Source organism: Mobula hypostoma (assembly GCF_963921235.1).
Source record: "Mobula hypostoma chromosome 24 unlocalized genomic scaffold, sMobHyp1.1 SUPER_24_unloc_1, whole genome shotgun sequence".
In the NCBI taxonomy this organism is placed as follows: domain Eukaryota; kingdom Metazoa; phylum Chordata; class Chondrichthyes; order Myliobatiformes; family Myliobatidae; genus Mobula; species Mobula hypostoma.
The window spans coordinates 380,589-407,939 of NW_026948155.1; the positions used below are offsets into that span (position 1 = coordinate 380,589).

Genomic DNA, 27,351 nt, shown 5'->3' on the forward strand with positions numbered 1-27,351 from the left:
ACTACACCATAGGGTGACGTGCACCTCCCCAAAAAAGTAACTCGCGTGTCGCGGCTACGCAGACCGCAACAACTGTGATTGGTCTGCTTGGTAGCATCGTATTTTCTCCTACGCATTTCCGGTTGCTTTTCTCCGCCATGTCTGTACACTGATGCGAAATAAACGGTTGGAGACGATGAACCAAATCGTCAGATCTACCTGCCAACATCTGAAAATATTTGAAATGCATTTCCTTGTCCATGTCCCACACAAAATTAACACGGGCATAGAAACCCCACCACCAACTAGCATTTTGGTGGTGAATTGCAGAGTGACGCACACACAACGTATACTCGCTACGGCGTAGGGCTACGCAGAATTATAAATCAGGCCTATGGTGTAGGCTACGGCGTGGCGTAGCCTGTATGCACAAGTATAAATCAGGCTTTAGAAATATAGAAGCATAGTGCCAAACATGTACTTACTTCAGAAATTACCTAGGATTACCCATAACACTATTTTTCTAAGCTTCATGAAACTATCCAGGACTCTCTTAAAAGACCCTATCGTATCCGCCTCCACCACAGTCACCAGCAGCCCATTCCATACACTCACCATTCTCTGCGTAAAAAAACTTATCCCTGATATCCCCTCTGTACCTAGTTCCAAGCACCTTAAAACTGTGCCCCCTCGTGTAAGCCATTTTATCCTTGAGAAAAAGCCTTCAACTATCCACATGATCAATGCTTCTCATCATCTTATACATCTCTCTCAAGTCACCTCACATCCTCCGTCACTCCAAGGAGAAAAGGCCGAGTTCACTCAACCTATTCTCATAATGCATGCTCCCTAATCCAGGCAACATCCTTGTAAGTCTCCTCTGCACCCTTTTTATAGTTTCCACATCCTTCCCATAGTGAGATGACCAGAAGTGAGCATAGTAATCCAAGTGGGATCTGACCAGGGTCCTATATAGCTGTAACATTACCTCTCGGCTCTCAAACTCAATCCCACGTTTGATGAAGGCCAATGTACTGTATTAACCACATGGTCAACCTGTGCAGTAGCTTTGAGTGTCCTATGGACACAGACCCCAAGATCCCCCGATCCTCCACACTGCCAACAGTCTTACCATTAATACTATATTCTGCCATCATATTCGTCCCACTGTAACCTCTGACAGCCCTCCACACTATCTACAAAACCCACAACCATTTTGTCATCAGCAAATTTACTAACCCATCCCTCCACTTCCTCATCCAGATCATTTATAAAAATCATGGAGAGTGAGGGTCCAAGAACAGATCCCTGAAGCACACCACTGGTCACCAGCCTCCATACATAATATGACCTGTCTACAACCACCCTTTGCCTTCTGTGGGCAAGCCAGTTCTGGATCCACAAAGCAATGTCTCCTTGGACCCCAGGCCTCCTTACTTTTTCAATAAGCTTTGCATGGGGTACCTTATCAAATGCCTTGGGGAAATCCATATACACTACATCTACTGCTCTACCTTCATCGATGTGTTTAGTCACATCTTCAAAAAATTCAGTCAGGCTCTTAAGGCATGACCTGCCTTTGACAAAGCCATGCTGACTATTCCTAATCATATTATAGGTCTCCAAATATTCATAAATCCTGCCTCTCAGGATCTTTTCCATCAACTTACCAACCACTGAAGTAAGACTCACTGGTCTATAATTTCCTGGGCTATCTCTACTCCCTTTCTTGAATAAGGGAACAACATCTGCAACCCTCCAATCCTCCGGAACCTCTCCTGTCCCCAATGAGGATGCAAAGATCATTGCCAGAGGCTCAGCAATCTCCTCCCTCGCGTCCCACAGTAACCTAGGGTACATCTCGTCCGGTCCCAGAGACTTATCCAACTTGATGCTTTCCAAAAGCTCCAGCACATTCTCTTTCTTAATGTCTAAATGGTCAAGCTTTTCAATCCGCTGTAAGTCATCCCTACAATCACCAAGATTCTTTTCCGTAGTGAATACTGAAGCAAAGTATTCATTAAGTATCTCAGCTATCTCCTCCAGTTCCATACATACTTTTCCACTGTCACACTTGATTGGTCCTATTCTCTCACGTCTTATCCTCTTGGTCTTCAATAGGTTAGGACTAATGCACAGGGAAAACAGAAATAAATCAAAGATAGCATGCAACCAAGATGATAGAAAGGACAAGCAGGAAATGAGGCATAATCACAGCAGTTGGGATGAAGTACAGGGGAATAGAGGCGTGGTTTAGTTAAAACAGAAAGCAAAAAATACTGCACTGGAAGTCTTATATTTGAATGCACGCAGCATAAGGAATGAAATGGATGATCTTTGAATTCATCTACAAATTGGCAATTATGACAATTTGGCCATTTCTGAAACTTGGCTAAAGGATGGCTGCCATTGGGAGCTGAACATCCAAGAATATACGATTTATTGAAAAGATAGGTTAGTAGGCAGAGGGAGTGGTCTGGCCCTGTGTATAAGAATTAATATCAAATCATTAGAAAGGAATGACATAGGATCGGAAGATGTAGAGTTTCTATGGGGTGAGTTAAGAAATGGCAAGGGTATATGGACCCTAATGGCAGTTGTATACAGGCCTCCAAACTGCATCCGGGATGTGGATTACAAATTACAAAAGGAGATAGAAAAGGTGTGTCAGAAAGGCAACGTCATGATAATCATTGGGGATTTTAACATGAAAGTGGATTGGGAAAACTAGGCCAGTACTGGACCACAAGAGAGAGAATTTTTAGAATGTGTAAGGGATGGCTTTTTAGAACAGCTTGTTGTTGAGCCCATGAGGGGATCGGCTGTGCTGGATTGGGTGTCGTGCAATGATCCAGAGAGGTCATATGAAAGCTTAAGGTTAAGGAACCCTTGGGGAACAGCGATTACAATATGATTGAGTTCACTTTGAAATTTGAGAGTAGAAAATAAAATCCAATGTGTTGGTATTTCAGTGGAATAAAGGAAATTACAATGGCATGAGAAAGGAACTGGCCGAAGTTGACTGGTAAGAGACACTAGCAGGAAAGACAGCAGAGCAGCAATGGCTGGAGTTTCTGTGAAAAATGAGGGAAGTGCAAGACAGATATATTTCAAATAATTAGAAATTTTAAAATGGAAGAAGGACACTACCATGGTTGACAAGTGAAGTCAGAGACAAAGTAAAAGCAAAGGAGAGGGCATACAAGGAAGCCAAAGCTAGTGGAAAGATTGAGGATTGGGAAGTTTTTAAAAACTTGCAGAAAGAAGGTCATTCGGAATGAAAGGATGAATTATGAAAGGAAGCTGGTGACTAATATCAAAGAAGATGCTAAAAGCTTTTTTAAGTATCTAAAGGTTAAAAAAGAGTCAAGGGTAGATATAGGACCAATAGAAAATGACGCTGGAGATATTGTAATGAGAGATGCAGAGATGGCAGAGGAACTGAATGCGTATTTTGTATCAGTCTTTTCAGTGGAAGACATCTACAGTATACCGGACTTTCAAGAGTGTCAGAGAAGTGAAGTATGTGCAGTGAAAATTATGACTGAGAAGATGCTCAGGAAGCTTAATGGTCTGAGGATGGATAAATCTCCTGGACCTGATGGAATACACCCTCGGGTTCTGAAGGAAGTAGCTGGAGAGATTGCAGAGGCATTAGCAATGATCTTTCAAGAATCGATAGATTCTGGCATTGTACCGGATGACTGGAAAATTGCAACTGTTACTCCGCTATTTAAGAAAGGTGGGAGGCAGAAGAAAGGAAACTATAGACCTGTTAGCCTGACATCAGTGGTCGGGAAGTTGTTGGAATCAATTGTTAGGGATGAGATTATGGAGTACCTGGAGACACATGACAAGATAGGCCAAAGCCAGCATGATTTCCTGAAAGGAAAATGCTGCCTGACTCACCTACTGCAATTCTTTAAGGAAGTTACAAGCAGGGGAGACAAAGGAGATGCAATAGACATGGTGCACTTGAATTTTCAGAAGGCCTTTGACAAGGTGCCACACATGAGGCTGCTTAGCAAGTTAAGAGCCCATGGAATTATAGGGAAGTTACTAGCATGGGTGGAGCATTGGCTGGTCGGCAGAAAACATAGTGTGGGAATAAAAGGGTCCTACTCTGGCTGGCTGCCGGTTACCAGTGGAGTTCCACAGGGGTCGATGTTGGGACCGTTGCCTTTTACAATGTATGTCAATGATTTGGAATATGGGATTAATAGATTTGTGACTCAATTTGCCGATGATACAAAGATAGGTGGAGGAGCGGGCAGTGTTGAGCGTGCAGAGAGACTTGGATAGTTCAGGGGAATAGACAAAGGAGTGGCAAATTAAATACAATGTTGGAAAGTGTATGGTCAAGCATTTTGGTGGAAGAAATAAACGGGCAAGCTATTATTTAGATGGGGAAAGAATTCAAAGTGCAGAGATGCAAAGGGTCTTGGGAGTCCTTGTGAGGATGCCCTAAAGGTCAACCTCCAGGTAGAGGTGATGTGAAGAAGGCGAATGCAATGTTGGCATTCATTTCTAGAGGTATAGAATATAAGAGCAGGAATGTGATGTTGAGGCTCTATAAGGCACTCGTGAGACCACACTTGGAGTGATGTGTGCAGTTTTGGGCTCTTTATTTTAGAAACGATATACTGACTTTGGAAAGGGTTCAGAGAAGATTCACGAGAATGATTCCAGGAATGAAAGGATTACTGTATGAGGAACGTCTGGCAGCTCTTGGGCTGTATTCCCTGGAGTTCAGTTGAATTGAGAGCATCCTGACTGGCTGCATCACTGCCTGGTATGAGAACTGTATGTCCCTTAATTGCAGGACTCTGCAGAGTGTGGTACGGAAAGCCCCACTTGTGAACATCCTGTGATTCAGGACATTTACAAGGACAGATGTGTAAAAAGGGCCCGTAGGATCACTGGGGACCCAAGTCACCCCAACCACAATCTATTCCAGCTGCTACCATCGGGGAAATGGTACCGCAGCATAAAAGCCAAGACCAGCAGGCTCCAGGACAGCTTCTTTCACCAGGCCATCAGACTGGTTAACTCACGCTGATTTGAGTGTACGCTATATTATATTAACCGTTCTATTTATTATAAATTATTATAAATTACTATGATTGCACATTGCACATTTAGACGGAGATGTAACATAAATATTTTTACTTGTCATGTATGTGAAGGATGTAAGAAATAAAGTCAATTCAATTCAATTCAATTCAAAGTCAGCATGGTTTCCTGAAAGGAAAATCCTGCCTGACGAACCTACTGAAATTTTTTGAGGAAATTACAAACAGGGTAGACAAAGGAGCTGCAGTAGATGTGGTGTACTTGGATTTTCAGAAGGCCTTTGACAAGGTGACACACATGAGGCTGCTTAGCAAGCTAAGAGCCCATGGAATTATAGGGAAATTACTAGCAGAAAACAGAGAGTGGGAATAAGGGGATCCTATTCTGGCTGGCTGCCGGTTACCAGCGGAGTTCCACAGGGGTCGGTGTTGGGACCGCTGCTTTTTACGATGTATGTCAATGATTTGGGCTATGCGATAAATGGATTTGTGGCTAAATTTGCTGATAATACAAAGATAGATGGAGGAGTGGGTAGTGTAAGGAAATAGAGAGCCTGAAGACAGACTTAGATAGTTTAGAGGAATAGGCAAAGAGTTGGAAAATGAAATGCAATGTTGAAAAGTGTATGGTCATGCACTTTGGTGGAAGAAATAAACGGGCAAGCTATTATTTAGATGGGGAGAGAATTCAAAATGCAGAGATGCAAAGGGACTTCGGAGTCCTTGTGCAGGATACCCTAAAGGTTAACCTCCAGGTTGAGTCAGTGGTGAAGAAGGCGAATGCAATGTTGGCATTCATTTCTAGAGATACATGATATAAGAGCAGGGATGTGATGTTGATGCTCTGTTAGGCACTCATGAGACCACACTTGGAGTCTTGTGTGCAGTTTTGGGCTCATCATTTTTGAAAGGGTATACTGACATTGGAGAGGGTTCAGAGAAGATTCACGAGAATGATTCCGGGAATGAAAGGGTTACCGTATGAGGAACGTTTGTCTGCTCTTGGGCTGTATTCCCTGGAGTTCAGGAGAATAACAGGGGTCTCATAGAAACATTCTGAATGCTAAAAGTCCTGAACAGATTAGATATAGCAAAGTTGTTTCCCATGGTAGGGGAGTCTAGGACAAGAGGGCATGTCTTCAGAAGTGAAGTACATTCGTTTATAACAGAGATGTGGAGAAATTACTTTAGTTAGAGGGTGGTAAATCTGTGGAATCTGTTGCCACGAGCGGCTGTGAAAGCCAAGTCATTGGGTGTATTTAAGGCAAAGATAGATAGGTTCTTGATTAGCCAAGGCATCAAAGGGTATGGGGTGAAAGCAGGGGAGTGGGAATGACTGGAAGAATTGGATCAGTTCATGATTGAATGGCGGAGAAGACTCAACAGGCTGAATAGCCTACTTCTGCTCCTATATCTTATGGTCTTATGGACTTTATTGTTTGGAACATAGAAGATTGAGAGGAGATTTGATAGGGATTTACAAAATTATGAGGCATATAGAAAGGATAAATGTAAGCAGGCTTTTTCCACTGAGGTTGTATGGGACTACAATGAGAGGTCCTGGGTTAAGGAAGAAAGGTGAAAAGTTTAAGGGAACACGAGGGTTGTGAGAGTGTGGAATAAGCTGCCAGCAGAAATGGCGCCTGCAAGCTCAATTTCAATGTTTAAGAGAAGTTTGGATAGGTACGTGGATGGTAAGGTTATGGAAGGCTATGGTCCCAGTGCAGGTCAATGGGAGGAGGCAGTTTAAATAGTTCAGCACAGACTAAGTGGGCCAAAGGGCCTACTTCTGTGCTGTACTTTTCTATGGCTTAATTGCCTCGTGGAAAACAAAACACAGCAACTGCACTGACTCTTGATAAATCCTGGACCTTCCAAGTGAAGACGGAGCACTCCGAATACTATTGAGATCCTTGTGTCTGTGCATAAGGAACCCATGGCATGAAAATGATGACCGCTGTAGAGCTCACACCTGCTCATTCAGATATATCCTGTTCTGTCTATCCCACAAACAACAATGTGGTAACTCCCAGATGATCTGCAGTTTGTCATTTTATTGCTCAGGCAGGACTTTGTTTTAACACTTTATCCAAAAATGGAATCTGTATTATTCCAACCGTTCTGCAGTGGAGAATAGCCAGTGCTTTCGGGCCAGCAGCTTTTTTTAGGGGATGTTACAGCCTACAACTTGTATCTCCCTCTACTTCCAGCAGCTGCCGTTGTGTATTTAACATTTCAGTAATATTTGAGTAATAATGTAAATATATTATTTGATTAAGCATCCTTGCTCATTTAAATACTTCATTTATGGCATGTGATGGCATCAGGCCATCACGTCACATGTGAGCACCTCATTGAAGTGAAACTCACATTTTGAATTCCCGCCTTTTCAGTTCAATCCGTTCTTATGTTTTGGAGTTACAAAACATAACAGTGGTGATGTATTTTTAAAATGAATCCAGGATGACTACCTATCTATTGAAGTGCAGTGAGGCACTCAAGTTAAAAAAACAGAGCAGTGAGAAATGACTGAGTTAACACCTTTTTTTCTTGGAGCAGCACATTTTCTTCACCAAAGGAAAGACAATTGAGTAAAAAAAAACAGAAAACACAAGAACTTACCAGTTCATAAACAGTTCATAATGATAATAATCATTTAAAAAAAGAGTAGAAATGGTTGGCTACATCAGAAAGATTGATGCATTTGATTATACAATCAAATATGTAAACTGGAATATGTATACTGAATGGATTGAACAGTACTTTAAAGCAAATGAAATAGCCAATGAGAAATGAGTACCAGTTTTGCTGAGTGCATTGGATTTAAAAGCATACAGTTTGCTTGGACATTTGATTACTCCAACCAAACAATCAGAAATTAGCTTTGCTGATATTGTGAAAGAAATGTTGGAACATTTAGAACCAGAACCATTGTTGATTGCAGAATGCTTTATGATTCATAACTGAGATCAGAAGGAAGGGGAATCCATTTCAGTGTGCATGTCTGAACACTGTCAGTTCACTTAGGTAATGATGCACTGAGATCATTCGATTTGTGGAATATTAAAAAAAAACATTCAACATCAGCTCCTAACTGAAGCACACCTTAGATTTAAAAGAGCAATTGAAATAGACAAATCGATGGAAACGGCAAAGACACAATTGAGTTGCAGTAATGAATGAAAGTCGGTGTGCACAAAATTACAATGTCTAAACAGAAACCAGTCTGGCTGAACAATAATGTTACCATTGTGGCAGGGACTCGCATACAGCTGATCAATGCAGATTTAAAAGTGGAACTTGCAAAAAATGCAACAAAGTAGGACACATACAAAGAACATGTTGAGTAGACAAAATAGACAACAGAGAGAAAAAGATAAAAAATCAAGTTGCAGTTTCCAAAACAGCACTAATCTGCACGATTTTGATGAAAAATCTGGTAATGATGAGAGTGACGCAGGACTGTGTAGCCTTGAGATTTAGGGTTAGGGTTAACAAGAAGACCAGCAATATGGCTTACACCAGAAGTGAATGACAAATTAATTAAAATGGAATTGGACACTCCCCAAATAGAGTTTGAATGGCATTTCAAAGACACCAAACCATAACCTGCAGATACCTAACTAAGAACTTATACTGGATAAAAGATAACTCCCGTAAGAATGACATTCATAACAGTGAAATACGATAACCAATATGCTACACTGGGCTTGTATGTGGTAAAAACAGGAGGGCTAGCACTGTGAGAGTGTGATTGGCTGAGACAAATGCAATTTGATTGGAGATCCATCCATCATTTGTATATCCACTGTAATATAGTCAACTGAAAGCAAATTAAGAAAAGTACTGGTTGATGCTGCAACTGTCTCCATGCTGTACACCATAAACTTTTGTCCAACATGCACAAACTAGAAGAAAGATGTCCAGAGCTGTCAGAATCACTTCTTGCACTCGCAGAGTCAACTCCTATAACCACCATGGGGGAGGCCCCAGAACCTAAGACTCTTTTCACACCTGCTAAGTAGAGTGACTTCCCTTGTCAGGAAAGATGTTATCCCACAAGAATAAGAAATCCTCCACAGTGATTAAATATTTAGACCTGAATGGGACAATTTAAAATTTACTGTGCTGTGGATCTCTGTATATTAGTTGTATAGTATATTGTGTATATTGAGTTAGTTTACAGTTAAGCAGGGAGGAGTGTTGTGTATTCAATATTTCATTAATATTTGACTAATATTGTAAATATTATTTGATTAAGCATCTGATGCACTATCAAAAAGATAAAGATCCTACTGACTGTGCTTCATATAGACCTATTTCATTACTGAATGTCGACACTAAGATTCTGTCAAAGATAATGGCCAATCGGTTGGAGAATATTTTGGGTAAAACTATTTTTAAAGATCAAGCAGGCTTTATAAAGGGTCGTTATTTTTCAAATGTTCGGAGACGATTTAACATTATATAGAAACCATAGAAACTACAGCACAGAAACAGTCCTTTTGGCCCTTCTTGGCTGTGCCGAACCATTTTCTGCCTAGTCCCACTGACCTGCACACGGACCATATCCCTCCATACACCTCCCATCCATGTATCTGTCCAATTTATTCTTAAATGTTATAGAAAACATATATATATTCATCCTCTTTTAAAACTCCACAATGTGTTGTATCTTTGGATGCTGAAAAAGCATTCGATCGAGTTGAATGGAAATATTTATTCAATATTTTAGAGAAATTTGGCTTTGGTGTTAATTTTAATAATTGGATTAAAATGATATATAAAGCCCCTATTGCTACTGTTGTCACTGACTCCCATTTTGGACTCTCGTCTTTTCCTTTGAATTAGTTTTTGCTTTGGAGTTACAAAACATAAGAGCTGCTGTGTGGGCATACAATGACATTTGGAGGGAGCTGAGCACCAGTTAAAGCTATCTCCCGTGTCCGTGTTTTTATCTTATATGTATATAGTTGTGCACAGACACAACAAATTGGCAATGAGTATGAACCTGAATGTCAGAGAATATCACGAACTGCGCCAACAGTTAGGGGACAAAACAGTGAGAGTTAAACAGCATAAGAAAGCCGTGAGTAATAGGTAAAAACACACAGAATTTAAAGTGAAAATAACATATCAGTGGCTTCAGGTGGGAAAGCTAATGATTTTGATAGTGCTATTGAAAGCTGGGAATCGTATATTGAGAGGGTTGAACTGTATTGTAAAGCGAACAATGTGGAGAAGTAAAAGAAAGCCCGACACTTCTTAGCTTAATAGGCCTAAGAATGTCGTCTCTTATGCAACTTAGTAATCCCTGAAAAGCCAGCAAGCAAGACTTTGATGAAATTTTTACAATTTTACAAAATCACTTGAGCCCTAAACCACTGGTAATAGCTGAGGTTTAGATTTTACAAAAGGAACCAGTCAAGAGATGAAAGCATTTCTGAACACATTACGGATCTGCATAAACTTTCCCAGTGCTGTGACTCTAGAGATCGACTTTCTGATGCATTAAGGGATCGGCCTGTATGTGGCATGCATAGTCAAAGCACTCAAAAGAGGTTACTGTCCGAAAGAGACCTAACCTTACAATGGACATTGACCATTGCAACATCATTGAGGCTGCAGCAAAGGGTGTAACAGAACTACAGAAAAGGAGGTTAGCAAGTGAAATGCACAAAATTCCTCTGAATGGCGCAAAAAGCCAAAAATTTTATTGGTGTGGCAAATCCTCTCATGATGCAAATGACTGTTGGTTCAAAGAAAAACTCTGCAGAATGTGTCACAGACAAGGGCACATAGATGGAGTGTGCAAGGCAGACAAAAAGCACAACTGAGTGAAAAGTCTCAAACACAAAACTAAGCAAATGTATAAAGTTACTGAATGTAAAACAGAATCAGATAACATAGAGTCTGACAATGGTGAACTGTCATGCCTAGAACTGCACAGTATAATTTAAGGAGGTCACAAAATCATCTGGATCATAATAGATGTGTTTGGTGTAAAACTGAAAATGGAACTGGACACAGGGTTAGCTTTGTCTATAATTTCGGAGGCTGACTACAACAGACTTTTTGCTGTAGTCAGAAGATTTGAAAAAGAGTACTTTTTGCTAAGATACTATTAGAGAAGACCTCAGTGATGCTAAAGACCTACACAGGTGACAAAGTGCTTCCCAAAGGGAAACTGTAGGTAAATGTAATGTCTGGAGGTCAAACACAGCAGTTAGAGCTGCATCTATTGAAAAATGGAGGGCCAGCACTTTTTGGATGTGAATGGTTGAGAAAAAGCCAACTAGACTGGCACTCAATCAAAGCTCTCAGTGCGGTATCAACAGGCAACTACAGCCCAAATGGCAGCACTAACCAGAGGCTGTCATAGCTGCTTAGTGCTAATCAGAAGGTGTTTGAGAAGGGAATAGAAAAACAGATTGAAGACTGGGCCAAAAGCTGTTTGGGATGCCAAAAAGTTCAAAATGCACCCCCACATTACACCTGTAGGAGTGGCTATCTTCACCATGGTAAAGAGTATATATGACTTTGCTGGGCCAATTAATTACTGTGACGAGAATACACATAAAATTAAGATGTTTGCTGGCCTGGGTTAGCATCAGTGACATCAGCAAGTGGTCTGCCACCTGCCCTCAGGGGAAGGAGAGATAAGGAACAATAGAGCAGCGTCTGGAGATGTGTAATGAAGGAATGGGGGAGACAGAGCTGTCTGGAGCGGCTCCCCCTTTGAACCCTGAACTGTTTGAAGTGATGGACAGGCGATGCCCCAGCAGGGGGATAAAAAGGGACAGGTTCGCTAAGGCAGGACACACGCCACCCGAGGTAACGAGACCCTGGAAGCGGTACGCTTCTCACGAGTCGGTGGGAAGTACCAGACAACGGCCAGGGTGGAAAGGTACGATCAGCGGGAACCCGGTGTGTGTCCGCCCTTGCCTGGGTGCCGGGTTCACTGCAGAGGATCGACCGCATCTGGAGGAGGGGTCACAGTCGGTGACCTCAGGTGACATCACCAAGGACCCGCCCAAAAGCTCCTTGTGAGCCATCTCGCCGGTCTGTGAGTGAAGCCGTGTCTGAATGATCAGTTGTTCCTGTTCCCTCTCTCTCTCCCCCCACGTTGTCCATCGCCATGGCAACGATTACTGCGAACTGAACTACTAAACTGGACTGAACTTTGAGTCACTTTGAAATTCGGTCATTTACCCCTAGACAACGACAGAGTTTGATTGATGCTGTTATCTTAATTCTGTGCACATGTGTGTTTATCATCGCTGAACTGTTGCATTTATTATCCTTTCGATTACTGTGTTGCTTGTTTCTTTAATAAAACTTTCTTAGTTCTAGTACTCCAGACTCCAACTGAGTGATCCATTTCTGCTGGTTTGGCAACCCAGTTACGGGGTACGTAACATTACAAATATAAAACACAAAATAATTGATTGCATTAATTTTCACCTCCCTTTAATATAACACACTAAATCATCACTTGTGTAGCCAATTGGTTTTAGAAGTCATATAATTAGTTAAACGGAGATCTGTTTTTTGAAATCTGTGTGCAGTCAAGATGTTTAAGTCAGGAGGTGGATACAAGAAAATTTCAAAGTTACTAAATATCCCTTGGTGTACAGTTAAGTCAATCATCAAGAAATGGAAAGACTATAGCACAGCTGTAAATGTCCCTAGAGCAGGCCATCCTCAAAAACGGAGTGACTGTGCAAGAGGGGGACTAGTGAGGGAGGCCACCAAGAGACCTATGACAACTCTGGAGGAGTTACAAGCTTCAGTGACTGAGATGAGAGAGACTGTGCATACAACATCTGTTGCCCAGGTGTTTCACCAGTCACAGCTTTATGGGAGAGTGGCAAAGAGAAAGCCACTGTTGAAAAAAACTCTCAATATAACTCGGCAAGAGTTTGCCAGAAGGCATGTGGAAGACTCTGAAGTCATCTGGAAGAAAGTTCTATGGTCTGATGAAATCAAAATTGAGTTTTTTGTCCATCAAACTAAATGCTATGTTTGTTATAAGCCAAATACCGCACATCATCAAAAACATAGCATTCCTACTGTGAAGCATGGTGATGGCTGCATCGTGCTGTGGGGATGCTTCAATGCAGCAGGCCCTGGAAGGCCTGTGAAGGTAGAGGGTAAAATAAATGCGGCAAAATACAGGGAAATCCTGGAGGAAAACATGATGCAGTCTGCAAAATAACTGCGACTGGGGAGAAGATTTGTTTTCCAGCAAGACAATGACCTGGCTTGAAAACAACAAAGCATAGCCAAGTCAGAGCCCATACCTCAGTCCAATTGAGAATTTGTGGCTGAACTTGAAAAGGGCTGTTCACTCACAACCCCCATGCAATCTGACAGAGCTTGAGCAGTTTTGTACAGAAGATTGGGGAAAAATTGCGGTGTCCAGATATGCAAAGCTGATAGACACCTATCCAGTCAATTACAAACTCAAGGCCATAATCACTGCAAACGTGCATCTACTAAATACTGTCTTGAACGGGTAAATACTTATACAATCAATTATTTTGTGTTTTATATCTGTAATTAATTTCTTTCACTTTGTAGAGATCTGTTTTCACTTTGACATGAGTCTTTTTCTGTTGATCAGTGTCAAAAAAGCCAGATTAAATAAATAAATCCACTGTAATCCGATGTTGTAAAACAATAAAACATGAAAACTTCTTGGGGGTGGGGTGGTGGTGAATACTTTTTATAAGCACTGTGTAGCTAGTTGTGCACAGGGATTCAGGGCAGGAAGGGAGCTCAGGCTGGGATCCATTAAGTTCATTTGCAACTTAGTTCATTGTGCCACAATGTGTGATGTGATAGCTGGAGTCAAAGGTCAGTTTAAAATAGTTTCTAAAGGAGGAGAGAAATGTGTGAATGTCCAGCGAGGGATTTGCTTCCTGTACAACTCAGAGCACTGAAGCTGACATCCAGGGAGCACGTAATAGTCAAACTATTCCGCACTCCACTCTCACAATAGTGAGGCTGACATCTAGCAGTCACTAACACTGGGATCTGCCTAGGTCTGAACTTTACGAGGAAATATACAATCCAAGTACATCAGATCTGTTTGTGTGAAGTCAGGCACAGCGCAACAGTGTTTCACTTCTCTCGAGATCACTTAGGCCACTGACAGTCAAGAAATTTCCAGCCATTAATTTTAACTGGCACGGGCACTGCTTTCTGATATAATTTCCTCATCGAGTGACGTGCTTGTTGTCCATGTGAGCCAATCCTCATCATAACTCACCCCACCCTGACCTTCCTGCTCACAGACTCAGACGACCCCCGCTGACCTCTGGCTTCTTTGTCCCATCCCACAGCTTGACCCTGGTTGTGTGCTCCTTGTGAAGGAATGGCTTCCCCTGTATGCCGTCTGCTCACGTCTCAGGCCTTACATGCTGCTGAATTTAGACCTCCTCAAACAGGTCATTGACTCACCAAGGCCACAGACAATGGTACTCATTTCATTTTGTGGTAGAGAGGGAGATTAACTGGACAACCACGTCTGTGCTAGCACTTTGGGAGAATGCCCCAGAACTGATCACACAGTGTTTGAGTCTTGCACCTTCCACTGCTATCTAACTCTCTTGAATTCCATCCCAAGTGCTCTACAGGACAAAGCATTCCATGTCCAATAAAAGAACCCTCTCAGTAAAATCCTTCTAGTCCTAACAATTTTTAATTAATGTCTAAGCATTCTGATTTTCAGCACAGATTTCCTCCACAAAGACTCCTCACTGTTCGTACCATCCTGACAAAGGCTGTGCTCTTCTGCACAAACCTGTTCAACGAGGTTCCTCACTGGAAAATCAATATCATTAATATGGCTCCAATTCACTCTTTTCAGACGTCAGCACTAGAGACCATTTATCTTCCTGCCTTCCACTCCTCATTACAGACAAGGCCTCATGTGCTGTCCCAAGTGATTAAGGAAGATTCTGGGGACTATTCATTCATTCAGAAGGAGGATACAGAGTTCTGCATGAAATTTAGGTCAGTAGTTACAACTTGGCCAATTTCACTTTAAATAGATTCAATGGACACAGTCACACTGGTAGTTTGGGCAGGAGGTTTGTTCAAATTAGACCATAAGACTGTAAGATAAATGAACAGAATTAGGCCATCTGGCCCATCGAACCTTCTTTGCTATTCAATCATGGCTGATCCTATTTTCCCCTCCTCAACCCCATTCCCCGGCCTTCTCCACGTAATCTTTGCTGCAGTGTCCAATCATGAACCTATCAACCTCTGCCTTAAATACACCCAACAACTTGGTCTCCACAAATTGCCTATGGTAACAAATTCCACAAATTCATCCCCTCTGGCTAAACTTCTCTGCATCTCTGTTTTAAAGGGACAGACTTCTATCCTGTGTCTGTACCCTCTTGTCCTAGGCTCCCCCACCATGGGAAACATCTCTTCCACATTTACTCTGTCCAGGCATTCAACATTCAAAAGGTTTCAATGAGATCCCCCCTCATCCTTCTAAATTCCAGCAAGTACAGACCCAGAGCCATCAAACATTCTTCGTATGATAACCCTTTCATTCCCTAGATCATCCTTGTGAACCACCTCTGAATGCTCTCCAATGTCAGCAATTTTTTTCTGAGATGAGGACCCAAAACTGTTTGCAGTACTCAAGGTGAGGCCTCACCAGTACCTTATAAAGCCTCAGCATCACATCCCCAGTCTTATATTCAAGACCCTTTGAAATGAATGCCAACATTGCATTTGCCTTCCTCAACATCGACTCAACATGCAGGTTAACCTTTAGGGTGTTCTGCACAAGGACTCCCAATTCACTTTGCATCTCAGATTTTGGAATTTTCTCCCTGGTTAGAAAATAGGCCACACATTTATTTCTACTACCAAAGTGCATGACCATTCATTTTCCAGTATTGTATTTCATTTTCCACTTTCTTGCCCATTTCCTAATCTGTCTAAGTTCTTCTGCATCCTACCTGTATCCTCAACACTACCTGCCCCACCACCAATCTTGGTATCATTTTCAAACTTAGCAAAAAAGCCATCTATTTCATCATTTAAATCATTGATATACAGCATAAAAAGAAGTGGTCCCAACACTGACCCCTGTGGAACACTATTAGTCACTGGCAGCCAACCAGAAAAGGATCCTTTTATTCCCACTCGCTGCCTCCTACCAATCAGCCAATGCTCTAACCATGCTAGTAAATTTTCTGTAATACCATGGGCTCTTAACTTGGTAAGCAGCCTCATGTGTGGCACCTTGTCAAAAGCCTTCTGAAAGTCCAAATATACAACATCCACTTCATCCCCTTTATCTGTCCTACTTGTAATCTCGTACAAAGAATTCCAACAGGTTTGTCAGGCAGGATTGTCCATGCTGACTTTGTACTATCTTGTCTTATGTCACCAAGTACTCCATGACCACTTCCTTAACAATTGAGTCCAACATCTTCCCAACCACTGAGGTCATGCTGACAGGTCTATAATTTCCTTTCTGCTGCCTTCCTCCTTTCTTAAAGGGTGGAGTAACATTTGCAATTTCCCAGTCCTCTACCACCATGCCATAGTCCAATGAATTTTGAAAGATCATTGCTAATGCCTCCACAATCTCTAACACGACCTCTTTCAGAAACCTAGTGTGCAGTTCATCTAGTCCGGGTGACTTATGTACCCTCAGGACTCACAGCTTTTCAAGCACCTTCTCCATCGTAATCGTAGCTGCACCCACTTCTCGCCCTTCACACACTACAACATCTGGCACAATACCAGTGTATTCCACAGTGAAGACTGCTGCAACATACTCATTTAGTTCATTTGCCATCTCCTTGTCCCCCATTATTATTTCTTCTGCCTCATTTTCTAACGGTCCTATATCCACTCTCATCTCTCTTTTATTTTTACATGAAAAAGCTTTTATTATCCACTTGGATATTGTTTGCTAGCTTGCTTTCATATTTCATTTTTTCCCTCCTGATGATTCTTTTAGTTGCTTTCTGCAGGCTTTTAAAAGCTTCCCAATCCTCTATCTTCCCATTAGTTTTTGCTCTGTTGTATGCCCTCTCTTTTGTTTTTACATTAGCTTTGACTTCCCTTGTCAGCCATGCTTGTACTATTTTGCCATTTGAGTATTTCTTTATTTTTGGAATACACATGTCCAGCACCTTCCTCATTTTTCCCAGAAACGCACACCATTGATGCTCTGCGGACATCCCTGCCAGCAGCTTCTTCCAGTTTACTTGGCCAACTCCTCTCTCATATCACTGTAATCTCCCTTACTCCACTGAAATACTCCTACATCAGACTTTACTTTCTCCCCATCAAATTTCAAGTTAAACTCAATCATATTATGATCACTGGTTCTTTTACCTTAAGCTCCTTCATCACCTTCGGTTCATTACATAACACCCAATCCAGTATAGTTGATCCTCTGGTAGGCTCAACGACAAACTGCTCTACAAAGCCATCTCATAGCATTCAACAAACTCTCTTTCTTGACATCCATTACCAACCTGATTTTCCCAATTGACCTACATGTTAAAATCTTCCATGACTATCATAACATTGCCCTTTTGACTCGCCTTTTCTATTTTCAGTTGTAATCTGTGGTCCACATCCCAGCTATTGTTGGGAGTTCTGAATATAACGGCCTTCAAGGTCCTTTTACCCCCAGTTTCTTAACTCAAACCGCAAGGATTCAACATCTTCAGATCCTATGTCACATCTTTCTACTGATTTGATGCTATTCTTTACCAACAGAGCCACGCTACCTCCTCTGCCTACCTTCCTATCCCTCCGAGACAACATGTAACCTTAGACATTCAGCTGCAAACTATAACCATCCTTCAGATACGACTCGCGATGGTCACAACATTAACCCGACTAAATGTAAAAGTGCAACAAGATCATCCACCTGATTTCCTATACTCCGTGATTGAGATATAACACTTTGAGTACTGTATTTGCTACCCTTTTTTGATTTCGCACTGACACTCATCCTGCTGACTTCAATTCTGTCCTATCATCTGCCTGCCTTTCCTGACAGTCTGGTTGCACGTTATCTTTGATTTTTTTTACCATCCGTCCTATCCTGAGTCCCTTCATTCTGGTTCCCACCCACTTGCCAACTTAATTTAAACCCTCTCCAACAGCTTTAACAAACCTGCCCATGAGAATACGGTGTTTGATAAGGTGTCACACATGAGGCTGCTTAACAAGATAAAATTCTATGACATTACAGGAAAGATATTGGCATGGATAGCAGAGTGGCTGACACGCAGGAGGCAGTGAGTGGGAATGAAAGGGGTCTTTTCTGTGTGGTTGCTGGTGACTAGTGGTGTTCCTCAGGGGTCAGTATTGGGACCGCTACTTTTCACATTGTTTGTCAATGATAATGGAATTGATGGCTTTGTGGCAAAGTTTGCAGATGATATAAAGATAGGTGGAGGGGAAGGTTGTGCTGAGGAAGCAATGCGATTGCAGTTGGAAGAATGGGCAAAAAAGTGAGATTGAATAGAGTATTGGGAAATGTATGATAATGCATTTTGGTAAAAGGAACAATAGTGCAGACTATTATCTAAATGAGGAGAAGTTTCAAACATCAGAGGTGCAGAGGGACTTAGGAGTCCTTGTGCAAGACCCCCAAAAGGTTAATTTACAGGTTGAGTCTGTGGTAAAAACTGCAAATACAAAGTTGGCATTTATTTCAAGGGGAATAGAATATAAAAGCAAGCTGAGGCTTTATAAGGCACTAGTCAGGTCGCACTTGGAGTATTGTCGACAGTTTTGGAGCCCATATCTCAGAAAGGATATGTTGTCATTGGAGTGAGTCCAGAGGAGATTCACAAGGATGATTCTGGGAATAGGTGGTTGGCAGCTTTGGACCTTTATTCACTAGAATTTAGAAGAATGCGTAGGGATCTCATTGCAACCTACCGAATGTTAGAAGGACTAGATAGTGTGGATGTGGAGAGGATGTTTCCTATGGTGGGGGTATCTTGAACTATTGGGTACATCCTCAAAATTGAGGGGCAACCCCTTAGAACAGAGATAAGGAGGAATATTTTTAGCAAGATAGTAGTAAATCTGAGGACTGCTCTGCCACAGACTGTGGTGGAGGCCAAGTCTATCCGTATATTTAAGGTGAAAGTTGATCATTTCTTGATCGGTCAGAGCACCGAAGGATATGGTGAGAAGGCAGGTGTGTGGGGTTGAGTGGGATCTGGGATCAGCCATGATGGAATGGCAGAGCAGACTCGGTGGGCTGAATGGCCTAATTCTGCTCCTATATCTTATGGTGCTGTGGTGTTAATATTGGTGCCCCTCTGGTTCAGATGCAACCCGACCCTTTCATACAGGTCATACCTCCCCCAGAAGAGATCCCAATGATCCAATAACCTGAGGCTCAGCCCCCTGCACCAGCTTCTCAGCCACGCATTTATCTGCCAAATCTACCCTGACTAGCTCATGACACAGGTAACAATCCAGAAATTACCATCCTTGAGATCCTGCTGCTCAGCTTTCTGTCCAGCTCTCTGAATTCTCTCTTCAGGACCTCTTTGCTTTTCCTTCCTATGTCATTGGCACCAATATGTACCAAGACATCCGGCTGCTCTCCCTCCCTCTGTAAAATGCTGTGGACATGATCTGAGATGTCCCTGACCCTGGCACCTGGGAGGCACCATACCATCTGGGTGTCTCATTCATGTCCACAGAATGTCCTGTCTGTTCCTCTGACTTTTGAGTCCCCTATCACTACTGCTCCCCTCTTCTTCCTGTTCACCTTCTGCACCACGGACCCATGCTCAGTGCCAGTAACCTGGTCTCTGTGGCTTTCCCCTGGGAGGTCACTCCCCACAACAGTATCCAAAATTGTATACTTATTTTTGACAGGAATAGCCATAGGGGTGCTCTGTGCTAATTGCCTATTCACATTTCCATTTGTGCTGACAGTCACCCAGCTACTCGCCTCCTGCAACTTCGGAGTGACTACTTCCCTGTAACTTTGATCAATTATATCCTTGCTCTCCCATACAAGCTGAAGGTTTTCCAGCTGCTGCTCCAGATCCCTAACACGGTGTTCAAGAATCTGCAGCTGGATGCACTTTACGCAGGTGTAGTTCCCTGGGAGACTCTGGGTCTCCTAAGACTCCAACAGCTGGCATGAACAATGCATATAGCCATTTACTACACTGAGTATAGCAAGAGATTGAAAAAAAAAAGAGGACCTTAACAGAAACTTACCAAGAGTTAACTCCTCTTCCGAGCCAAAGCCCGACGCCCTTACTCTCACCACTGGCCTACTCCTAACAATGGACACCCCTCTCGTCCCTTCTGTACTTCTATTTAATACGCTGTGCTGTGCTCTGCTCCCACCATGGATTGGGCCTCTGGAATGTCCGAAAGCCCATGAAGCTCTCCTTTAAAACAAACGTTGCCGACCTGCGGGAAACCTCTGCTGTGCTCTGCTCCCACCATAGCTGAGCCTCCAGAGCTGTCTGCTGTGTCCCTGTATCATAGCAGTAACTACTTTCAAGTGAACAGACACATAAGTAAAAATCCATCTCTCTGACCTCACTTGACATGTATTTCTTGGGGCACCACAGCCATGATGGAATGGCAGGTCAGATGGGCCAAGTGGCCTAATTCTGCTCCTAGATCTTATGGAATATCTGTGATTGGGTAGAGACTAAAAGAATCTAGATGGCATCAATGATATTGATGCCATCTGAGTTGATAGTAGTGATCACAGCTTATTGGTCTGGAAGACATGTAAACAGAGACAATGAGTGGGACAGAGAAGGAAAAAATATAATGCTGGAAATAAGAACTGTAAAACTTGGTGATTGCTGAAAAAAAACAGCAATGAAAGAGAATGCTCGATTACTTAGAAAGCTAGGTAGCATCTGCGGAAAGTGAACCAGAGCTAATATTATATGACAAGAGGCTAGTTCTGATACAAGCAGGAAAAGCTAGTTATCAGAATGTTTGAATTCACATGTTCTGCTTGGGTTTCGGATCTCTGGTATCAGTGCAGGTTCATTTGTCTGTAAATAGAATACTCCATTATTAGATGCACTTTGACATACTCACCCAAATCAATTCTTCCTTCTTTACTTTATGGAACATCATCTGATTGACATTCCTTCGCTGCATTACAGGTGAGACAAGGAGATCAGAAGACCAGTTGTTCCGAATGATAATCAAGTTGGACTTCTCTGGAAATGAAGGAGAAAGAAAGATAATGATCCAGTCTGGAGTAACAAGGGGTTACAGGAGCTCTGCTAGAAGAGCTTGTCCACCACATGACATTCTTGAATCTCAATCATCAACCAGCATACCTTGATTTTCTGTTTGTGCATTTCACATTAAGAAGAACACGTTAGTCCTGAATTCTTACATTTCACATTTATAAACTTCACACACAATAGTAGATTTGCCTGTAAGTGGCCTCAGTGTACTTTTGCATGTCCTGTCTTATATTGAAACTAGCCTTCAACTGAATTCAGGATTTAATTTTCTAAAATTCTTTATCCCTTTCCATAACTACCTTGAAACTTGGAAGATAATGGTCACACAGGCCCAGATGGACTGAAAAGACAGGGTTAGCAGGCCAGTCAGCATCTATGGAAATGAGTACAGTTGACATTTTGGGCCGAGACCCTCCATCAGGACTGGAGTGAAAAAGAAGAGGAGTCAGAGTAACTTTCCCATTGATGGCAATAATGTTCCCAGCTGCGTTATATAAGGTTAGGTCCAGTACTTCTCCTCATCTAGTTGGAAAATCTACATACATATGGACTCAAAAACCTCTCTTGCACTTTAAATGCTTGACACTAAAACAGCCATAGTTAATGTAGGAGCAGCTGAAATCCATGAGTACAGAACTCTTATACCCTCATACCTCCTTGTGATTTGTTCACATTTTTGTGTCTCTCTTCCAGCTGCCTATTGCCTTTTAGGATGTCTGCATGTATACCCCTTCCAAAGTGGTTGCCTATTTTTGTTCCTAGATATTGCATGTGGGAGATTAGGGACCTCTCCCATGGGAGATGTGGGCAGTGCACCCTGTGGGAGATGTGGGCGGAGCCCCTTTGGGAGACATGGGCGTGGCCCCCCCACCCCGTGGGAGACATGGGCCAGACCCTGTGGGAGATGTGGGAAGGGAAGACATGGGCGGGCCTGGCCCACCCCACCCCCTTGGGAAATATGGGCTGGGCCCCACCAATGGGAGAAATCAGTGGCCCCCCCACCCTGTGGGAGATGGTCTGTGTGAACTTTCTTGCCAAACTGCAGGAGGGGAGAGGAGGAGAAGATGGCGGCGCAACGTGATGCGCACGGCCACTCCGAATTGATATTGTATTTGTAAGTAGGTACTGTACACAATCCTGATTTGATGGAGACAGACGTGAGAAGCACGGAGGAGAAACTTCTGAAATGCCTGTTTCGCTGCCGCTGCTACTGTGCGATCAAGAATCTCCGGAGGGGAAGGCCCCAAATCCTCAGCTTTGCCTATTGCTGGGGCCGGGGTCAAAGCGCTCGGCAGAGATGGTGCTTGGTGCTTGGTGTTGGAGGGCTGGTCGGAGGCTTGAAGTTTTCGGACGGACTCAAGAGTGGGCTGTGGTCGGGTGTTTCCAGGATGCTGCATCAGCAAGTTTGCGGCGCCGGAGGTTCATGGCAGGAAGAGAGTTTCTCTTCCTTCTACCGTCTGCGTGAGATGATGGCACTTTCGAGAGACTTTGAGACTTTTTTTTACCATGCCCATGGTCTGTTTTTTATCAGATTACGGTATTGCTTCGCACTGTTGTAACTATATGTTATAATTATGTGGTTTTGTCAGTTTTTTTTAGTCTTGGTTTGTCTTGCGTTTCTGTGATATCATTCTGGAGGAACATTGTATCATTTCTTAATGCATGCATTACTAAATGACAATAAAAGAGGACTGCGTGTCCTCATAATCTAATCTAATCTAATCTCATTTGACCATAAAACCAGAAGATACAGGAGTAGAATTAGGCCATTTGGCCCTTCAGGTTTACTCCACCATTTCATCACAGCTGATCCATTTTCCTTTCCATCCCAATCTCCTGCCTTCTGCCCATATCCCTTCATTCCCTGATAATCAAGAATCTATCAACATGTGCTTTAAATATACCTAATAACTAGGCTCACAGATACACTACTCTCTGGCTGAAAATATGCCAACTCATCTTCATCCTAAATGGATGTCTCTCTATTCTGAGACTGTGCCCTCTAGTCTTGACTCCCCCTCCATAGGAAACATCTTCTCCACATCCACTCAATCGAGGCCTTTTAACATTCAATAGGTTTCAATAAAATCCTCCCTTATTCTTCTGAGCTCCAGAGGGTACAGGCCCAAAGTCATTAAACCCTCCTCATATGATAAGCTTTTCAATCCCAGAATCATTTTTGTGAACCTCCTTTGAACCCTTGACAATCTCAGCAAATCCTTTCTTAGACTACTCACATTACTCCAAGTGAGGCCTCACCAGCGTCTTATTACATTCTTGCTAACATTGCATTTGCCTTCCTCACCACCCATTCAACCTGCAAATTAACCTTTAGGGAATCTTGCACGAGGACTCCCAAATCCCTTTCCACCTCAGATTTTTGAATTTTCTCTCCATTTAGAAAATAGTCTATACTTTTATTTCTTCTACCAAAGTGCATAACTACATACTTCCCAACATTGTATACTATCTGCCACTTCTTTGTCCGTTCTCCTAATCTGTCTAAGTTCTTTTGTAACCTCTGCTTATTTAAAACTACCTGCCCCTCCACCTTCATATTGTCCGCAAACTTGCTCACAAAACCAACAATTCAATCATCTAAATCATTGACATATAATGTATAAAGAAGTGGAACCAACACAGACCCCTGTGGAACACCAGTAGTCACTGGCAGCCAACCAAAAAGGGCTCCTTTTATTTCCACTCTTTGGCTGCTGCCAATCAGCCACTGCTTTATCCATGCGAGATTATTTCCTGTAATACCAGGGCTCGTAACTTGCTAAGCAGCCTCATGTGTGGCATCTTGTCAAAGGCCTTCTAAAAATCCAATTACACAGTGTCAACCATTTCTTCTTTGTCTATCCTGCTTATTATGTGTTCAAAGATTTCCAACATATTTCTCAGGCAAAATTTTCCCTTAAGGAAACCATGCTATCTTCAGCCTATTTTATTTGGTGCCTCCAAGTACCCTGAAAACACATTCTTAACAATCAACTTCAATATTGTCCCAACCACTGAGGTCAGATTAACTGGCCTATAATTTCCTGTGTTCTGCCTCTCTCTCTCTCTCCTGCTCTCTCCCTTCTTGAAGAGCTCAGATTAGGATTGCGTTCCTCAGTGAAGAAATAGCAGAGCGAGAAATTAAATCCTCTCTGCCAAGGTGAGAATCCCATTCATCTAACTTGTTGACCGATTTTTGGATCATTGACATCTGGAGCTTTTTATTCTTTCCTGGGCAGGTGGAACAAGTAACGCTGCTTTTGAATCTGGTAAAACACCCAATGTATTTCACAGGATTCAATTTACTCTTTGATACCAAACCTTCTGAAGGAGATATGAAATAAAATTAGGGGTTTTTAACAATCAAATTGAGTAGGGTGAGGAAGAGGCAGAGATAGAAACATAGAAACATAGAAAACATACAACACAATACAGGCCCTCCGACCCACAAAGTTGTGCCGAACATGTCCCTATCTTAGAAATTACTAGGCTTACCCATAGTCCTCTATTTTTTCAAGCTCCATGTACCTATCCAAAAGTCTTTTAAAAGACCCTATCGTATCCACATCCACCACCGTTGCCGGCAGCCCATTCCTCGCACTCACCACTCTCTATGTTAAGAGACTTACCCCTGACATCTCCTCTGTACCTACTCCCCAGCACCTTAAACCTGTGTCCTCTTCTGGCAATCATTTCAGCCCTGGAAAAAAGCCTCTGACTATCCACATGATCAATGCCTCTCACCATCTTATACACCTCTATCAGGTCACCTCTCATCCTCCGCTGCTCCAAGGAGAAAAGGTCGAGTTCACTCAACCTGTTTTCATAGAACATGCTCCCAAATCCAGGCAACATCCTTGTAAATCTCCTCCGCACCACATGGCTTCCACATCCGTCCTGCAGTGAGGCGACCAGAACTGAGCACTGTACTCCAAGTGGGGTCTGCCCAGGGTCCTATATAGCTGCAACATTACCTCTTGGCTGCTAGATTCAATTCCACGATTGATGAAGGCCAATACACCGTATGCCTTCTTAACCACAGAGTGAACCTGCACAGCTGCTTTGAGCGTCCTATGGACTCGGACCCCAAGATCCCGCTGATCCTTCACACTGCCAAGAGTCTTACCATTAATACTATATTCTGCCATCATATTTGACCTACCAAAATGAACCACTTCACACTTATCTGGGTTGAACTCCAGCTGCCACTTCTCAGCCCAGTTTTGCATCCTATCAATGTCCCGCTGTAACCTCTGACAGCCCTCCACACTACTCACAACACCCCCAACCTTTGTGTCATCAGCAAAGTTACTAACCCATCCCTCCACTTCCTCATCCAGGTCATTTATAAAAATCACAAAGAGTAAGTGTCCCAGAACTGATCCCTGAGTCACCGACCTCCATGCAGAATATGACCCGTCCACAACCACTCTTTGCCTTTTGTGGGCAAGCCAGTACTGGATCCACAAAACACCCCTTGGATCCCATGCCTCCTTACATTCCCAATAAGCCTTGCATGGGGTATCTTATCAAATGCCTTGCTGAAATCCATATACACTATATGGATTTTCCTTCCTACTTTTCCTGCTCTTCCTTCGTCAATGTGTTTAGTCACATCCTCAAACAATTCAGTCAGGTTCGTAAGGCACGACCTGCCTTTGACAAAGCCATGCTGGCTATTCCTATCATATTATACCTCTCCAAATGCTCATAAATCCTGCCTCTCAGGATCTTCTCCATCAACTTACCAACCACTGAAGTAAGACTCACTGGTCTATAATTTCCTGGGCTATCCCTACTCCCTTTCTTGAATAAAGGAACAACATCCACAACCCTCCAATCCTCCAGAACCTCTTCTGTCCCCATTGATGATTTAAAGATTATCGCCAGAGGCTCAGCAATCTCCTTCCTCACCTCCCACAGTAGCCTAGGATACATCTCATCTGGTCCCAGCGACTTATCCAACTTGAAAGGAATTCCGGGGGAATGCTATAAAAATCATGGCCCCTTACCTTTGGGTCTGGGTACACAGCAGGTCTTGAGTTCAATGCTGACTCCCTCTGATACAAGGCCAGAGCTCCGATAATAGTTCAGCAGACTCTTCAAACTCTCGAACTGCCGAGGAACACCAGCCAGAGAGCAGCTCTCCCCCTTGATAATCAGGCAGTCCTTGTAATCCTTCCCAAATTCTGTCTGTAGAAAGTGAAAATTTTATGAAAGGCGCTGTTAGTTGGTGGTTATAACTTGTAAGGTCTGACTCAAACAAAGACTGGATCAGTGATCACTGGTTATCTGTGAACTCTGACCCCAGAGTAAATTGCATGATTGTTTCCAACACAAATCACAACAAATGTGAAATCTGTCAAAACCACGGGGAATGTTAGCTCATAAGACCATAAGATACAGGAGCAGAATGAGGTCATTTGGTCCATTGAGTCTGCTCCACCATTTAATCACGACAGGCCTATTTCTCTCTCAGCCCCAATACTATACCAAATCAATGTGACGCAACTCCTCTGTCAGCATCACCGGTTATGCTATACCAAATCCATGTGACACAACTCCTCTGTCAGCATCACCGGGTATACTATACCAAATCCATGTGACACAACTCCTCTGTCAGCATCACCCGGGTATACTATACCAAATCCATGTGACACAACTCCTCTGTCAGCATCACCCGGGTATACTATACCAAATCCACGTGACACTCCTCTGTCAGCATCACCGGGTATACTATACCAAATCTACATGACACAACTCCTCTGTCAGCATCACTGGGTATACTATACCAAATCCACGTGACACAACTCCTCAGTCAGTATCACCGGGTAAACTATACCAAATCCATGTGACACAACTCCTCTGTCAGGATCACCGGGTATTCTATACCAAATCCACGTGTCACAACTCCTCTGTCAGCATCACCAGGTATACTATACCAAATCCACATTACACAACTCCTCTGTCAGGATCACCGGGTATTCTATACCAAATCCACGTGACACAACTCCTCTGTCAGCATCACTGGGAATACT

At 42.8% G+C, this 27,351-nt stretch overlaps 1 protein-coding gene across 1 annotated transcript in view; it reads right to left on the minus strand.

Moving 5' to 3' along the window:
* Positions 1 to 26,506, minus strand: part of LOC134341307 (tyrosine-protein kinase JAK2-like) — a gene marked incomplete at its 5' end in the record, with an annotated part of 117,416 nt that extends 90,910 nt beyond the window's left edge. The window contains 2 exons of the mRNA XM_063039185.1: positions 21,156 to 21,280; positions 26,326 to 26,506. Of these exons, the coding sequence (XP_062895255.1) occupies positions 21,156 to 21,280; positions 26,326 to 26,506 (306 nt within the window). The remainder of the gene's footprint in view (positions 1 to 21,155; positions 21,281 to 26,325) is intronic.
* Positions 26,507 to 27,351: the final 845 nt, after the last annotated feature.